This window comes from Leptonychotes weddellii, chromosome 4 (assembly GCF_054177405.1).
Source record: "Leptonychotes weddellii isolate Sample4059 chromosome 4, ASM5417740v2, whole genome shotgun sequence".
Taxonomy (NCBI): Eukaryota; Metazoa; Chordata; class Mammalia; order Carnivora; family Phocidae; genus Leptonychotes; species Leptonychotes weddellii.
Window position 1 is genome coordinate 94,487,883 of NC_138372.1, and position 18,516 is coordinate 94,506,398.

At 40.7% G+C, this 18,516-nt stretch overlaps 1 protein-coding gene across 4 annotated transcripts; it reads right to left on the reverse strand.

Annotated features, from left to right (window-relative positions):
• Positions 1–980: 980 nt before the first annotated feature.
• Positions 981–18,073, reverse strand: ANP32E (acidic nuclear phosphoprotein 32 family member E). 4 transcript variants are annotated; one of them, XM_006748622.2, is made up of 7 exons: positions 17,654–18,071; positions 14,673–14,822; positions 13,949–14,071; positions 12,847–13,012; positions 10,723–10,901; positions 4,847–4,901; positions 981–3,343 (listed from the first exon to the last, which is right to left on the reverse strand). In XM_006748622.2, the coding sequence occupies exons 1-7, from the start codon at positions 17,705–17,707 to the stop codon at positions 3,273–3,275; spliced, it is 798 nt and encodes a 265-aa protein (XP_006748685.1). In that variant the 5' UTR covers positions 17,708–18,071; the 3' UTR covers positions 981–3,272. The 4 variants fall into 4 exon arrangements, with proteins under 4 accessions (XP_006748685.1, XP_030875505.1, XP_081671989.1 ...); XM_031019645.2 differs by lacking the exon at positions 17,654–18,071 and adding an exon at positions 17,044–17,194; XM_081815863.1 differs by lacking the exon at positions 17,654–18,071 and adding an exon at positions 16,882–17,022.
• Positions 18,074–18,516: the final 443 nt, after the last annotated feature.

Below are 18,516 nucleotides of genomic sequence, written 5' to 3' on the forward strand. Positions count from 1 at the left end.
TTATATTATCTAAGGATTCTGAAGATAAACGCTATACAGTGTAAATGAAGACTTTGGATTCATTCTTTAAAACTATTGGTGTACAGGGGCGCCTAGGTGGCTCCGTCAGTTAAGCATCTGCCTTTGGCTCATAATCACAGAGTTCTGGGATGAAGCCCCGAGTGGGGCTCCCTGCTCAGTGGGGACCTGCTTCTCCCTCTCTCATTCCCCCTGCTTGTGCTGTCAAATAAATAAATAAAATCTTAAAAAAAAAAAACTATTGGTGTACAACAGATTTATAATCACTTTAGTTAACTATAGATAAGTTACTTCAACTGTAGGTAACAAAGTTATTACTTCAGACCAAAATACAAAAAGTACTGGCTCATTTGCAACTGTGGATGGAACTAGAGTGTATTACACTAAGGAAATAAGTCAATCAGAGAAAGATAATTATTGTATGATTTCACTCATATGTGAAATTTAAGAAACAAAACAGAGGATCATAGGGGAAGAGAGGAAAAAATAAGATGAAACCAGAGAGGGAGACAAACCATAAGAGACTCTTAATCGTAGGAAACAAATGCGGGTTCCTTGAGGGGAGGTGCCTGGGGGGATGGGGTAACTGGGTGATGGACATTAAGGGCATGGGATGTAATGAGCACTGGGTATTATATACGACTGAAGAATCACTGAACTCTACTTCTGAAGCTAATAATACATTATATGTTTATTAACTGAATTTAAATTTAAAAATATTAAGAATAAAAAGTACTGGCTCAGTTTGCAACTCCAAAAGGAAAATTAAGGGAATCCAGAATTTTTTCTGCTTCTTGGACAAAAGAAAGTAAGGCAGATGATGAGTTAAATTACTACATTGTAATGCCTCATATGACATCCAAGTGTGTGAGAACTTCCAAGCTGTTTCTGTTTTTAAAAAGACCTTCAAAGCCCCCGGTGGTGGTATTCAAAAAGTGAATGTCATACACTGAAACTAATAATTAACAACAAATCTTCCATTTATTTGAAGCAATTCAATTTCAAAAACTTTAAGTTACAGCAGTCACAGAAAAAAAAAACAGGGAAGTCAAAAACAATAAAAGAATAATCAGGAGTGCTGCATTTTTTTTTTTAACACTGTCATGGCTTTATTCAAAACACAGTTGCACAAAAGTATTAACTTCAAAGTTTTTAAAGGAGAGTTTTGAGGAAATTTAACACACTATATACATACTGCCATACAAAGAGCATTAAAATAGGACCAAAAACTTCTACAAAATATAAAACCCACCCTTACTTATTTGCATGAAAATACCACCCACAAAGCTAAATAAGTCTTAAAAAGTTATTTGGAGGCTCTAAATGTTGTTTTCAAACCAAAGAACTCTAATTTTGATTGCACAATAAGATGATTGATAAGAAAGTCAATATATAGATTTCATTTTAAAAATAAGTATTTTATAGTCTGGCATATACTATGCAATGAGAATTCTTAAGGACTAAAACAGGGTATTTCAACTGTTATAAAAGGAATAAAATGTTAGTCTTTTGGAGATTCCAATCCCCCCACTGAACTTATTCCAAGAGTTTTAGTTCAGTCACTTGTGCAACTTTTTTAGTTTACCCACAAATAACTTTGTAATTTTTACTTTAAAACCCCAAGTCATACATCTGAAACTAAAAAAGAAGTTCTTTACTCAGTAATTTAAATGTGTCCCAGTATAGAAGTATAACTTCAATTAATTTGCTGATGCTAACTTTAAAAAAACTTACAGATATTCAAAACAAAGCAGAAAAAAATTTAGCCAAGATTTAAAAAGCAATTGCCTTGAACACGGAGCCTCCACAACAAAAAGGGAGATGTACTTGTCTACTCATATTATTATATTTAGTAGCCATATAAAGAAACACACCCGTCCCAAATATTTTTCTATTTTTAATGGATTTCCACTTGAAAACAAATCTTAATATTTAGTTTCAAATATTTTTCCAACTGCCCAGTATATTCCAATTAAATGCTGTATCTGGTAATACCTTAAAACTATAGGAAGAATAATTAAAGGTTCTACTCAGAAAAATTAGAAATACTTTGCAGTGTGGTATCTAAATCATTTCGGAAGCTAACTTCCCAAAAAGTTGACTTGATTAATTATCAAGAGGCAATTGTTCTGACTTTCGTGGAACATCAATGCTGCTTCTGAAAGCTTCCTTTGCTTTTCTTTCTTCACCCTATTAATACAGCCTGTACATCTTGTCAACCAAGAGAGATTTACAGAAAGCAGAATCTGTTGCATAAAACTGTATTGATAATAATATTCATATTTCAGAAAATACTCAATTTCTTTCACTTAGCTTGTTTAAAACTGAGATAGTCTGAAAAGGTGGTTGAGGTATAAAAGACTAAATAAAGGTTTTCCTGGGTAGCCATAAGTTTCCCAACTTTTTTTGGAGATAGAAGGAGGGGAGTGAAACAAAAAATGAAAGTGATCATAACAGAATTGCTGGGAGGAAAATAAAGAATGTGCAGTTAAAAACAAAACAAAATTAACAACCACTGGCATGTCGTGATTTTCAGCTAGAAAAACAAAGAGCTCACCTGCATGTCTCTGAACTTTAGTACAAGCATTTTTTCCTTCAAAAACAAAATCTTATTAGTCACCTGGCTTAAAAGGTTTCAGAAGCCTCCACAAAAGCCATGAACTATATTGTTGAATAGAACCTTTGCTATTCTGTTCCTACTTTCTAAGTTACTTATGTGACAAAAAAGCACCCAAATACCCTTAGCCAAACAAAAACAAAAACAAAAAAGGTCATTGCCTTCAAACTAAAGATCTCTGGGTCACCTCTAAAAATATAACCAACTTATTAGTCAAGAGACTATTTTCATTTCATATTCCAGCCGACTGTGATTTCAGTTAACTTATAAATAACTTTATAACCTTATGAATGAAATGCACCAAACTACACCTGTGTAAAAGTGATCATGTTTTAATTATGAGCTAAAAATAACTAATACAGTGAGCTTGAATGAGAAAAATGAAGATTCTAAATAAATTGCTAGGGAATTTCACAATGGGGTCAAGGAAAATTTTTTCTCTACATACAATATGATCATTAACAGACTAGTAAATCTTATTTGGAATGATAAGGCAAAAATAGTAAAACCACACTTTTCCTATAAAAAGTTACAGGTTATCTTCTGTAGGGATCACTATGGTACATGAAGAAACAAAGAAGATGTGATCACTCTATTGCACACCCAGGAACATTAGGGAATCTGGTCTTAGAATGATCTAGTCATCTTCTTCATCTCCATCATCTTCAGCATCTCGTTTCCTTTTTTCCCCTCGAAGACCTTCTTCTTCTGAAAGAAGAGTGAAAGAAAAATTGTAAAATACTAAATTTTAACAAATGAGTATTTGTTAAATTAGTTTTGAATCTATCTTATTGAAAACTTAATGGCATAAAAAAATTATACGTTAAGTTTCCTCTCGGTGTACTGAACACTTAACAGACTTAGAAATCCATAAATAATGACAGCTTGCTGTGCACCCTTGTGGCCAAATCATGAAGTACAGATCAAGAACTAGGGGTTTGTCATTAAAAGAATCATTAGTAAATTTTTAAATTTATTTTGAAAGGCCTAGGTAAAGAGTACTAGAGAACAAATCTGAAAAGAACATTATCTGGGAGTTCAACTGCTCTTCTCTTAGAGATAAGGCTTCATTCACCCTCTTCAAAATGAAAGACCTAAGAAAATAATAAATTAAGCTCAAGGTTATCTCACCTCTTCATACCGGTTTTGAAAATAAATGTTACAGGCTGGTGTTTTTTTTAATGAAATTACTGAATGCCCTGAAGAAATTACTTTTTTTTTTTTTTTTTGAGATTATTTATTTATGGGTGCCTGCGTGGCTCAGTCGGTTAAGCGTCTGCCTCCCGCTCGGGTCATGATCCCGGGGTCCTGGGATCGGCCCTGCATCCGGCTCCCTGCTCGGCGGGAAGCCTGCTTCTCCCTTTCCCTCTGCCCACTGCTCTGCCTACTTGTCCTCTCTCTCTCTGTGTCAAATAAATAAATAAATAATCTTTTTTAATAGATATATTTTTTAAGATTTTATTTGACAGAGAGAGCGAGCGAGCGAGCACAACCAGGCAGAGGGAGAGGGAGAAGCAGGCTTCCCGCTGAGCAGGGAGCCCGATGCGGGGCTCGATCCCAGGATACCGGGATCGTGACCCAAGCCAAAGGCAGACGCTTAACCGACGGAGCCACCCGGGCGCCCCAGAAAATTACTCTTTTATAAAGGTTGTATGGGATGACTTAGCTCAGCCAGACGTCTGCCTTCGGCTCAGGTCATGATCTCAGGGTCCTAAGATCGAGTCCCACATCGGGCTCTGCCCTAAGCTTGGAGCCTGCTTAAGATTCTCTCTCTCCCAGGGCACCTAGGTGGCTCAGATGGTTAAGTGTCCGCCTTCGGCTCAGGTCATGATACCAGGGTCCTGGGATCGAGCCCCACATCGGGCTCCTGGCTCAGCGGGGAGTCTGTTTCTCCCTCTCCCTCTGCTTCTCCCACTGCTCATGTTCTCTCTATATATATCTCTGTGTCTCAAATGAATAAATAAGATCTTAAAAAAAAAAAAAAAAGATTCTCTCTCTCCCTCTCCTTCTGCCAAACCCCCCTACCACTTGCGTGCTCTCTCTCAAAAAAAAAAAAAAAAAAAAAGGTTTTACACCTCTCAAGGCACCCGATGTTACCAAAATCAAATCAGAGACCAGTAATAATTTGAATTATAAACACATTCTTTAAAGTATGTGAATAATAGCTATAACTTTAATGTTAGGATTTTTTTTATGGCTAATGTAACTCACCCTCTTCTTCCTCTTCTTCCCCTTCTTCAACATAATCATCATCATCTTCTTCATCCTTGAAAACCAAATATTCAGTTTGAGAATAAAAATCCATGACACACTTTTCACTGTTTGGTAGTAATACATTCTAACAAGAGCAAAAAAACTATGGTTTTTCTGTGTTCTGACAACCTCTGCCTAACTTACATAGGTCTTTTTTAAGAACCCAACCAAATCTAGTTTATGAAAGTAAGTTATGTTTTAGACCAACGCTGTTTAAAAGAACTTTCTGCAACAATGGAAATGTTCTGTATCTGTGCTGTCCACATGTGGCTACTGAGCATTTAAAATGTGACCAGTACAAGGGCGCCTGGCTGGCTGAGTCGGTAGAGCATGCAACTCTTGATCTCAAGGCTGTGCGTTCGAGCTCCGCAGTGGGTGTAAAGATTACTTAAAAATAAAAAAATCTTTAAATAATAAAATAAAGTAAAATGTGACCAGTACAAATGAGGAACTGAATTTTTCATTTTATTTAATTTTAACTTAAATAACCAAATGTGCCCAGTGGCTACTATAATGGACACAGTAACTCGACAATTTCAAAGAAAGGTTTTCTATTTTATAGAGTGAGATAGGAATTACCTGAATCCTAGCCCCAACATAGTTACATGCATTGAATAAGTCGCTTAATTTCCCTGGACCTCAGTTTTCCACTCAATAAAAGAAAGTATTCATCTAGAAAGATCTCTAAGTTCCTTCTACATCTAAAAATCTACATATCAAAACAGCAATGTCAAAAAAAATCACAAAACTTAATCTACAATTTTTGTGGAAGGAGCTGTCTACCGTTTTATATTAAACCTAACAAACCTTTCTCTTGAATAATCAGTCATAATGATTTGATCATGAACATAACACTAATTAATATTTGCCGATTCCCGGGCGCCTGGGTGGCTCAGTTGGTTAAGCGACTGCCTTCGGCTCAGGTCATGATCCTGGAGTCCCTGGATCGAGTCCCGCATCGGGCTCCCTGCTCAGCAAGGAGCTTGCTTCTCTCTCTGACCCTCCCCCCTCTCATGTGCTCTCTCTCTCTCATTCTCTCTGTCTCAAATAAATAAATAAAATTAAAAAAAAAAAATATTTGCCGATTCCCTCAGAGCCTATCAAAATACGTAGGATGGTTTTCTCCTATTAAAAATGACCCTGGCCTCTACTTTGAATTGTATCTTTTCCTAGTTTTCATGCCTTCTCCTTTCAATTTTACTACTTCAATTTTAATCTGCTATGAATTCAGAAAATAGATTGACAAGCTTATTAGAGAATTGAATATAAAAGAGAAAATAGGTTTAGAATAACAGCTTGAACACTCTCCTACAAAGAAAATGTCTTTTAGGGGCGCCTGGGTAGATCAGTCATTAGGCGTCTGAGCCGAAGGCAGATGCCTAACAACTGAGCCACCCAGGTGCCCCAATAAATAAAATCTTAAAAAAAAAAAAGGGGGGGAGGGCGCCTGGGTGGCTCAGTCATTGGGCATCTGCCTTTGGCTCGGGTCACGATCCCAGGGTCCTGGGATCGAGCCCCGCATCGGGCTCCCTGCTCAGCGGGAAGCCTGCTTCTCCCTCTCCCAGTCCCCCTGCTTGTGTTCCTGCTCTCTTTGTGTCTGTCTCTGTCAAATAAATAAATAAAATCTTTAAAAATAAAAAAATTAAAAAAAAAAAAGAAAGAAAAGAAAATGTCTTCTGTTGCTATATTTTGGCTAATCAGAGGCCTTTTACACTCACCGCCATATTCCAAATAGTTGAGTTCTACCATATGTGTGAAAAAAGTGGAACCAATCTAGGGTCTCCCCTCCAGCCCCACAAAAGTTCACTGCTCCTTCAAAATGCTTTTAATTGGCAAATGTCAAGAACTGCTGAGTAGTTAGGGAAAAACTTGGACAACCCATCCTTCTCACAGTATCCACAGCCCCATTTGTGTCTAGAGATACTCAACAGAACCTAATTTCCCAGCACATAGCTGAGAAACCCGAATGCACGACATTTATATCAGAAATCCATCTTATACAATCAATTCAAACACTGAAAAGCATTCTATACCAGAACACCATCAAGATATAAGGAGGAGAAGGAATAAATGGGGTAGCCAATAGTATAAAAAGGAATCACAATAAAAATCAGGAGAACCTAAAGCTTTAAACTAAAGAAGAAAAGAAAGGAAGAGAAGGTAGAAGGGAGAGGGGACAGGGAAGAGGAAGGAAGGGGAGGGGAGAAGAAAGAAAGAAAAAAGAGAGAGAGAAATAAAGACAAGGGACACATTTTAAACATCTCAGATCTGTGGAGAATGATAAATGAGGATGTTTAAATATTTGTGATTTTTTAAAAAAACACTTGAGATATTAATCACATTTATTCTTTGATAATTTAAAAACGTCCAAGTCTCAAAAGCTAATTGCTTCTCTGGATTTTGTTTTAACAAAATATGGTTAGATGAATTGACTGATGGTTGTAAGCCTTTTTTAAGATGGAAGTATAGCTGACACACAACATTACCTTAGCTTCAGGTGTACAACATGGCGATTCAACAAGTTTGCACCTTAAGCTTTGCTCACCGCAAGTACAGCTATCATCTAAGCCTTTCGTTTTTAATATCATCTATGAGGTAACATTCCTCAATAAAAACTCGGCTTTCACCAAAGTCTTGTTCAGTAGAAACTATGGTCTTTTCCTAACTAATGCGAAAGAACATGTTTCCTCATTGTACTCTACAGTACAGAGGGATCACAATTCCCAATTCTTCTAAAGCCCCCATTCCCATTTTTTTTAATTTTTTTTTTTAAGATTTTTATTTATTTATTTGACAGAGAGACAGAGCAGGAACACAAGCAGGGGGAGTGGGAGAGGGAGAAGCAGGCTTCCCGCCGAGCAGGGAGCCCGATGTGGGACTCGATCCCAGGACCCTGGGATCATGACCTGAGCCGAAGGCAGACGCTTAACGACTGAGCCACCCAGGCGCCCCTCCCCATTCCCATTTTTAAAGAAATATACTACACACATAAAGCCCTTCTTTATACATATTAATTTCTTACCTCTGAAGAGTAACAAATAAAAATAATACTCAAACCAAAAACAGCTACTCAAATCCCATTCCTATCTCCTTCTACTTTCTTTTTAAATCTCAATAGTCTCAGAAGCTTCTACAGACTCTCACCTTCTAAAAGTAAGTTTAAAACATAACTATTTAAAAATATTTAAAACATTGTAAATATCCAAACCATTTCATCATGTTTGAAAACTTCTGGTCCACGCTAGCCGGGTACTACACTGACTTGATGTTGTGGGTGTCATCTCAGAGATTTTTGCTCTATACTTGACTATGTCACTTTTATTTATTTTTTTTTAAGAGAATCTTCTTTCTTTAATATTTTATTTATTCACTTTTGCGACACAGAGAGGGAGAGAGAGAGGGAGGGAGAGGGAACACAAGCAGGGGGAGAGGCAGAGGAAGAAGCAGACTTCCCGCCAAGCAGGGAGCCCAATGCGGGGCTCCATCCCAGGACCCTGGGATCATGACCGAAGCCGAAGGCAGACCTTAAAGACTGAGCCACCCAGGTGCCCTGACTAGGTCACTTTTAGTTAGTATTCCCCAATATTCAATGGAATGATAAACACAACATCTACAGTTGGTTGAAAGTCATTTTTAAACTACTTAATACTATTTAGACTTAATGAAGAATTACTGGCAAAGAAAAAAGCCAAATGCAAAATAACATGAGTCCATTACTTTACTAAATAACTTAAAACTTAGGGGAGGGATGCCTGGGTGGCTCAGTCGTTAAGCATCTGCCTTCGGTTCAGGTCATGACCCCGGGGTCCTGGGATGGAGCCCGCTCCCCACCCCCCCGCCTGCTGCTCCCCCTGCTTGTGCTCTCTCGTTCTCGCTCTATCTCTCTGACAAATAAATAAATAAAGCTTAAGGGAAAAATATTCAAGCTGTATGCTGATGTAAACTGAACAGGCTGATTTTGTCTATGAATGCTTTTTTTTTTTTTTTTTTAAAGATTTTATTTATTTATTTGACAGAGAGAGAGGAAACACAAGCAGGGGGAGTGGGAGAGGGAGAAGCAGGCTTCCCGCGGAGCAGGGAGCCCGATGTGGGGCTCGATCCCAGGACTCTGGGATCATGACCTGAGCCGAAAGCAGACGTTTAACGACTGAGCCACCCAGGCGCCCCTCTCTATGAATGCTTAAAGTGCTGTTCTTCATTATTGGACAGCTGCCAACTCACTAAGGCCCCAAACAAGTTTAAGTTCTATTTTTTCCACATTAGTTTCATAGTTAAAATGGTATCAGAAAAAAATTATCAATGATCAGTGATATTATCTATCTAACCAATGTAAAAGTCGTAAGAAGAACAAATAAGAATACACTAACAATTTCTAGTCTAAATAAGAGGTATTATTTTTAATAATAAAAACTTGAATTATGGGATGCCTGAGTGGCTCAGTTGGTTAAGCGACTGCCTTTGGCTCGGGTCATGATCCTAGAGTCCCGGGATCGAGTCCCGCCATCAGGCTCCCTGCTCAGCAGGGAGTCTGCTTCTCCCTCTGATCTTCCCCCCACTCATGTGCACTCTCTCTTTCTCTCTCTCTCTCAAATAAATAAATACAGTCTTTAAAAAAAAACTTGAACTATGAAAACAAAACTCAGTAATTTAAAAACATTACAAGAAAATAGTAATTCCCAGGGGCGAAAGATCATTTGTTCAAGTCAACTGAAACTTCCTGTGAGCTTACTATGTCCCTGTCAATGTATTAGATGCTGAGATACAAAGACGGATGACCCTCCCCTTAAGGAGCTCGCCATCTAGTAGAACATGGCCAAATAAACAAGTTTTTACAAAAGTGTCTACAGGCAACAGAAGACTAACTGAAAATCAAAGATAACGGAGGAAGGAGTGATTACCTATAAGAAGTTACAGAAAGCTTCAATAATGAGACAACGCCAGAACTGAGTTTTTAAAGCGTTCACAAAGCATGATCTGGGTGTCAGTCACACAAGTATATACAACAGTAAAACGTCATGAACATGTACATAAAATCAGTGTACTCTCCAGGCTTCAACGATACTTACGTTTACCTCAGTAAAAAAGAAAATAAAGTTCATCAGAGAGCATGGGTAAAGTCATTTCAGATAAGAGTAAACAATGTATCTACAGACAGAAAGGCAAGAAATAGCTTGGTGTGACAATTTAATTTGGTACTGAGGGAGAAGACACTAGAGAAGGAAGCAGGGGCTAGATAATGATGGGCCTTGTATGCCTGGATGGCAACAGGGAAACACTGAAGTGTTTCAAGCAGGCTAGTGATATGATCACATTTGCACACAGGCTATGCAAGCACACACTGTGAAGGAGACACCTAAGTGGTGACACTGTCTTCAGAGAGACCATTTGGAAAGCTACTCCAAAACCGTAAGCAAGAAATAATCGGGGAAAGGAAAGCTGTCCTGAGTGCCTACAACGTGCCAGGGACTGGATACTTTACACATATTATCTTGTTAAATCCCTAAAAGAGGCCTAAGAGGTTGATACAATCTTAGTTTTATAAATGCAGAAGCTGAGGCTCAGAAACTTTTGTAAAATGTTTCTACCATACCGTGGCATGCAGCTCCAGGCAGAATGGGTTTGAAACATATCTGGGCGGTAAAATCAGTAGGTGTTTATGATTATCTGGATACAGTATGAGCTGGGGGACAGTGAGGAAAATGACAGGCAGACAGATACACTCAGACCCACAAGTTAGGAACAACTTTCAGATTTCTACACAACTCACTATTTATAGTACTTGGCCCTATGCCTAAATAATTAATTTTCAGCGCACATAAAAAGTGCCTATTCACCTGGATTTCTTCTTTCATTAAATATGAGAGGCCCACTTCCTCTTCTCCCTCTCCCAGTTCTGAGCCTGCTTCATCTTCATCCTCATCTTCATCCTCCTCTTCTTCCTCCTCCTCTTCTTCATATTCTTCAGGTGGACCAGCTTCATCTTCCTCTTCCTCTTCATCATCTTCATCTCCATCTTTAAAAATATTTTAAAAGACGAGCAAACGGCTGAGCAAATGTTTCTTGCTAGTATGTTGATCCTACCTGCCCTTGTCCCAATCACCTCCAACTCTTAAGTCAATGGGTAGATGGAAAGTATCTCAGGGTGATTTTCTTTTTTTAAGATTTCCCTTCCAAGGGGTGCCTGGGTGGCTCAGTCGGTTAAGCTTCTGACTCTTGATTTCAACTGAGGTCATGATCTCAGGGTTGTGAGTCAGGCTCCACATTCAGTGGGAAGTCTGCTTGACTCTCCCTCTGCCCCTCTCCCTGCTGATGCGCCCATGCTCTCTCTCTAAAATAAATAAATAAATCTTTAAAAAAGATTTCCCTTTTACAACATCCATATTTACTATTTGAGAAATATGGTTTCTATTTCTTTTTAAAGATCTTATTTATGGGGCCTGGGTGGCTCAGTCATTAAGTGCCTGCCTTCGGCTCAGGTCATGATCCCAGGGTCCTGGGATTGAGTCCCGCATCGGGCTCCCTGCTCAGTGGGGAGCCTGCTTCTCCCTCTCCCACTCCCCCTGCTGTGTTCCCTCTCTTGCTGTCTCTCTCTGTCAAATAAATAAATAAAATCTTAAAAAAAAAAAAAGTAAAGATTTTATTTATTTATTTGAGAGAGAGAGAGAACAAGCTGGGGGTAGGGGCAGAGGAAAAGGGAGAAGCAGACTCCCCACTGAGCAGGGAGCCCGATGATGTGGGGCTCGATCCCAGGACCCTGGGATCATGACCTGAGCTGAAGGCAGACGTTTAACCAACTGAGCTGCCCAGGTGCCTTGAGAAATATAGTTTCTATTTTTTTTTTTTAAGATTTTATTTATTTGAGAGAGAGAGCAACCAAGAGAGAGCACAAGCAGGAGGAAGGGCAGAGGGAGAAGCAGACTCCCTGCTCAGCAGGGAGCCCAATGTGGGACTCGATCCCGGCACCGGGATCATGACCTGAGCTGAAGGCAGAGGCTTAACCGACTGAGCCACCCAGGCACCCCGAAATATGGTTTCTAAATACTGAAATATTTCCAGTGTATAGATTTTCATCGAAACATTACATGCATTAAAGTTTGTTTTACCTTGTGGACACTTCAAAACCCGCTTCTCTATCATTCTATCATTTTCTAATATTGTTTATCTATCAGATTTCTTTTTACAGTAAAAAAATTTTCAACCAAGAGTAACAGTGTCCCATTACTAATAACAGCCATTCCATCATCTGTTAGTCACCCATTTATCCAATAATATATATTCATCACCTAATTCTAACACATTTCCATCACCACCCCACCCCACCCCCCCAACCTCAAAAAAACTCATAGTCATTCATAGTCACTCCCCATTCTCCTCTCACCCACTGGCAACCACTACTCTACTTTCTGTTTCTATGAATTTGCCTATTCATAGGCATTTCATACAAATGGAGTCACACAAAATGTGGCCTTTTGTGTCTGGCTTCTTTCACTACATAGAATGTTTTCAATGCCATAACATGTATCAGTACTTCATTCATTCTTATGACTGAATAATATTTCATTGTATGGATATATCACATTTCATTTATCCATCAGTTGACAGGCCATTCAGGGTGTTTCTATTTCTTAATTATTATGGATAACACTACAAGGAATGATTCCTTTTTTTAAAAAAAAGGTACTATTTTTTTTAAAAAGGTACTATTTTAAAAGTTCCCACTTTTACTAGGTGGTGGTTAAACAAGTTTCTAGAGATATAAAATTTCACAGAGCTTGATAGTATAATAATCATTAAATTCCCCTATCAGAAATCTAAAAGAAGAAATACAGGATTAGGGCTGTGGATTTGTAATTTTTCTTGTCTTACTATCTTTTTTTTTCAACACCCAAATATCCAGGCCCAATCTAAATTGCATGGCTAGGCTGGAGCCTATATTTATAAGCATTAAGAATGATTACCCTCATCATCCTCCTCTTCTGAGTCTGGTGCTTCGTTATCCTCCTGATCAAATCCATCTAAGTAAGTGATTTGCTGCAGCAGTTCAAAAATACTTTCTCTGTAATCTTCCAGGTTTGTGATCTCACAGTTAAACAAGTCAAGACTTTTCAAATTTTTAAGATTTTGCTGGAAAAGTAAAAAGTTAAAACTTACATTTCGAGATTTTAAATACTATATTTCTTTTTAATTCATGAACCAGAAAACATATATTTGAAATCAAAAGGCTGGTTTTTGGATTTTTCAAATTTTATAATGAAGGGCTTATTGTATCAATTATTTCTTTTTTTAAAGATTTTATTTATTTATTTGAGAGAGTGAGCAAGCGAGCGAGCATGACGGGGGTGGGGGAAGAGAAGAAGGGAAGCAGGATCCCCACTGAGCAGGAAGCGTGATGTGGGGCTTGATCCCAGGACCTCAGGATCAAGACCTGAGCCGAAGGCAGACGCTCAACCGACTGAGCCACCCAGGCGCCCCCCACATCAATTCTCTTAATGAGGCCCTGTACATAAACTCCGCAAGAGTAGGAACTTTGTTTTGTTCACCACTGAATCTCCAGCACCTGGCTTAGTGCCTTACTATAGTAGCCACTCAATGTATTTTGTTGACCAGATATGTGCATAAATAGGCAACAACAATAATGTGGTTAGCTTAAATCCTGTCAAGCTTGTTGTCAATACTTTCAACCTCCTCCCAAGCTTTTTTAAAATTGGAGCAACAATTTTCTGAGTTTCATTTCATCTCATACCAGGAAACAAAGGAGCAAATAATAAAATAACTCAAAAAACAAAAAAAATCAAGAAGGAAGGAAAAAGAATAGAATTTAAGAAAATACTGGGAAGTTTGAAACCAGATATTCAACTCCTGAAGTTAACGATAAAATAAATTTCTCACAGATTTATCTGAATGTTTTACTCTAAGAGAAAGGAAAGCAATAACCATCTAGATAAAAACATAAGAAATTTCAGAAGTTTCAAAGAGTGAAATATAAATCAGTAAGATAAAACACAAGCAAATCTCAGAAAATCAACCAAAAAAGAGCAAGTCCAGAGACCTTCCACTCACCAGAGCTTCTACTGTACTGAGATCTTTGATTTTGTTTCCACTCAGATTGAGGTAGGTAAGATTTGGACATTTCTCTGCCAGGACTTCCAAACCTCCAGAAATTATATTGTCACTAAGTTCCAACTACATATTCAACATGGAGAAAAAACAAACAATGGTGAAAGCTTAGGGCAGATCAGATTTTTTTAAGTTTTTTTATTTATTTAAATAACCTCTACACCCCATGTGGGGCTCAAACCTACAACCCCGAGATCAAGAGTCGCATGCTCTTCTGACTGAGCTAACCAGGCATCCCCAGATTTTTAAAATATATCAATCTGAAGAAGAAAAACAACTGTCATTCTCTCTGGCTTCAAGAGACTGTCACAAATTATTAACTTCCAAATTCCCACCTATAATCACCAAATAATATATTAGAAATCCTACATAACAAGCTTCTAAGTTTGGCTCCAGATGTGTTACAGATAGATTTTATGTTTCAGAGAAAAACATTTGATAGATATTAAACCCAAATTCATGTCAAACACAATTTCATTATTAAGTTTAAATTTCTAAAAGCGGTATTAGAGCTGATTCTAAAATCCTACATAACCCATTTTCTTATCTCTAGAAATTTAGAATCTTCTAATTAAAAGGCAGAATGGTTGTTTCATTTGGCCAAAACCTAGACGTATTAGCCCTTGGCATCAAAATTATGATGATTTCACACTTAATACCAACTTACCTTTCGAAGTTTATTTAAGCTAGGCAACCGGGCCAGTGAACTTAGTTCCACATTAGCCATACTCAGAAACTCTAGTTTTTTAAAAGTATCATTCAGGCCTTCAATTTCCCCATTGACACACAGGCAATTATCAAGGACTAACTCTGTCACCTGTAAGACAGAAAATGAATGATTCTTTACTTCGCAGTCTGTTTAGCAAAAGACCTGGGTCAAGACACACTGGAAATGTGAATATTAAAACCATCAATCCCATTACAAAGATTCTTTCTCTCCTCCCCCACCAAAAACTGAAAGACAACCTAAAGTCATCATTATAAGTTAACCTTTTAAATTTAAACTTAGACCAAGAAGTTCAATGCCTGCTCAAATCACTGATGCATAAAAAATAAAACTTTGAAAAAAGTCCCATGTGAAACTTACTTCTGCCCCTGATGAGGATTCTCAACATTAGGGCATATATTTATGCAGTGAGGGGATGACTAGGCTACTGGGAAAGGGTTCAAGTGAGCTGCCCTAAAACAGCAGGGAGAAAAAAGGAAACTATTTTATTCACGTTTCAAGTTTAAACCCCCTTATCTTTGGTTGATAAATGCCACCATAACTCAAAAATACCTTGTTACCCTTCATGAAGAAATGTTAGAAAGCTCATTCTGAGAAAGCTGGCTAAGGGAGGTTATTTGTTCTTAATAGCAGGGCCAAACAATGTGACCCAGAACAATACATCCTTGACAAAATGTTATTTCTCTGTAACACCCTGGTAGCATTTTTGCGGACTTTTCCCCATGGTTGGGGGGGGGCGGGGTGCATCCCCCTATTAGGTCAGAGCTGTAGAACAAAACTTGCTGGTGTGCACCTAAAAGGACTTAATCTAAGGGGGAGACAGGAGACCCTGGATCTCTACTCCCAATGCAAAAATATGTCTGAGGAATTTTGAGGGCTAAAAACTTAACAAGGAATGCCACCTTCTCTATCTGAATATGACTTTGAAATAATTATTTGAGAGACCAGAGAAGGCCTATGATCTCCTGTTTAGAGGTAAGGAAGCCAAGGCCCAAAGGGTAAGAATAAGAATGACTTGGCTAGGGTCATCCAGTTAGTATGACAGAGCTGTGCCTCCACTCTCAATCTTCTGACTCCTAGTCCAGCTGAGCGGAGGAGAACGCCGGTATTTGGCATCAGAAAACCAGTTCTTCCACTTGAGTAAATAACTTCACTGCCCTGGGACTCGGTTTGCTAATTTGGATTCTACAACAATACAATCCACCTTACAAGTCTGTCCGAAGGAGAAAAGTAAATGATAAACACAGTAAGTGTTTTGTAAACTGTAAAGAGCTATACAAATATAAGAGACCGTTATTACACCATAGGGGAGGAAGGAGAGGCTGCAAAAAGGCAACCTCTGGCACCCCCCAAAATTGGAAAGGAAACTACTACTGGTAGGGTAGGTAAATGAAAGAGGGTAAAGGGGAGCAAATCTACTTTTCCAACCCAAGACATACAAAAGCATTCTAAATGTGTGCTCCTGAGAGGCAGTTTTTAAAGTCTGATTTTGTTTTCCTGAAGCCCCCAAAGAGTAGGCCCTAGAAAACTCCCAGATCTCTCTGGGATGATAGTAGCGACTGTTTCCTTCTCCTTGCCCTTTTCTAATTTCAGGGATACATAAAGAAAACAAAGTACATAAAGACCTTGGGTTCCCACTCCGCACGCCGCCACAGCCCCCCACACAGACCCTACTCATCTTCTGCGCTGGTTTGCACAGGCACCACCCCCGCCCCTGCTGAAAACAACTACATGCCTTATATTCCACTTCGAGTGTTTATTTCAGAGGCCGCAATTAACAAGACTCTTGACGCTTTCCCCTGCGGTCTGAAGTGCAAGGTTCCTCGCTGGCCACCCGCCCCGCTCTTGCGACCAGCCGCTCCGACCCACGGAAAACCCCACAGGCGGCGGGGACTCCTCAAGAGAAAGACGGGTCGCCTCCCGGCCCGGGTTTCCAGCCCCTCCGCCCCGGGCGGGAAGGGCTGGGGGAAGCCGAGAAGGCGCCCTCGAAAAGGAGGCGGAAACGCCTCCCGTCTGACCCCCAAAAAGTTGACCGCGACCAGCCTCACGTGGCCCCTCCCAAGGCCGTCTCTTTAACTAAGGCGACAGCAGCAAGAGCGCATCATTTAGTTTCGCCGAATCCATCTTTAAAGCACAAAACTACTACGACCGATTTGTTGAGTTTTGTGAAACCTTCTCCAGGGATCAAATTCAGAGTTGCGGCCACTACGATACGACACGCCGAATATCGTCACACCGCGGGGGGACGAAGAGGATTACGCCTCGCGTCCCCTCCCCACCTCCGGTCTCTGCGACGACTCCCAAAACTTACCCGCGGCGGGGGAAGCGACCGCTGACCCAGATTCCGCCCGGCGGCGGTCGGCGCGCGCCGCTTCCCGGGGGAGTGGGCGCCGCCGGCCGCGGGCGGTCCTCAGACTCCGCCAGGGACCCCAGCCCGCGCCCGGCGCGACGTCACACACCCGCGGCCTCGAGCCCGGGGACACCCCCCCCCAAAAAAGAAAGAGTTGGCAGCACTGCAGAAAAGTTAGACTAACTTCTCAGGCGACGATGGCTGCGGCAGGGGCAAGTGGGACTGGGGGGTCGCGCCCACGCCGCCGGCCCCTGGGAGGAGGAGGGAACCAAGCGGCGGAGCGGCCCCCAGCACTCCGCTTCCCGCCCCCACCAGGCCTGGACTCCCGACTTGAAGAGAGCCTAAAGAGGCTAAGCCCCCAGCCACACAAAAACGCCCCTAGAAACTTAAACCCTTCGCCATTTTAAGTAGATTTTAATGATTTAACACTTAAAATTAAATATCCCCCCCCACCCTAACCCCAGGTGGGGGTTAATTCATTACCCCTCCCCACACACCCACCCGACCCCCAGAAACCCGATCCTCTGAATACAGGTCTGGTGGGGAAGGGGAGGGGGCTGAGTCATCTCACCTCCTCCGGGGCTCTGTTCCTTAACTCCAGGTTAATCCTCTTTTTCATCTCCATGTCCTCCTCCTGCTCTTCTGCTACTACTCCCTTCCCTTACCCTTTCCTGCCTTTCCCACTACCCCCAACCCTTAAATTTTAAAAGATTTGGAAATGAATGAAAAGAAAAGCAAATATAAACGCCCACCACCTCCAGATAGGTGTGGGGGAGAAAGAAGAGAATAGCAAATGGAGTCCAAGGAGTTGGGACTCTAACTCGGCTGCCCCCACCTCCTTGTCCACACACTCGCGCGCACTCACACGCACACACACACACGCGCGCGCGCGCACACGCACACACACACACGCACACACACGCGCGCACACACACACACACCGCAGTTCCTTCCCCTTCAATGGCTGCTCTGAGACTGAGCCTCCATGACACGGCACCGCCAACCCCCTGGCCTACACTCCACCCACCTTCCGAATGTATTGGTTAATTCTTTAGCATCGCACTGTTTCATTGGGCTGCATTAATGTCCATCAGTCTTCAGGGTGGACCTGAACCAGAAGCCCTGTGTCTATTGGCTACGACCAAGCGCGCAGTTAACTCCGATAGGTCCGGGAGGGTGTTCGTCCTGGGGAAAAGATTTTGAATCCCAGTAGCCCCCCGCCTTTTCTTTGTGTGGTTGGCGCGCTTTCCCTAGGCGTTCGGACGGTTTTGATACCTGCTGGATTTGTTTTGTTTTTAGTGTGAAAGGGAGGGAGAAAGCATCCTTCTTATGTACCCAGGTTGCAGGACTCATAATCTGGCACACAAACACGCACCGGCTCTTGGCTGTTTTAAAGCACCTTGCGGCCAAGGTGCACATGAGCTTTCGTGGCAC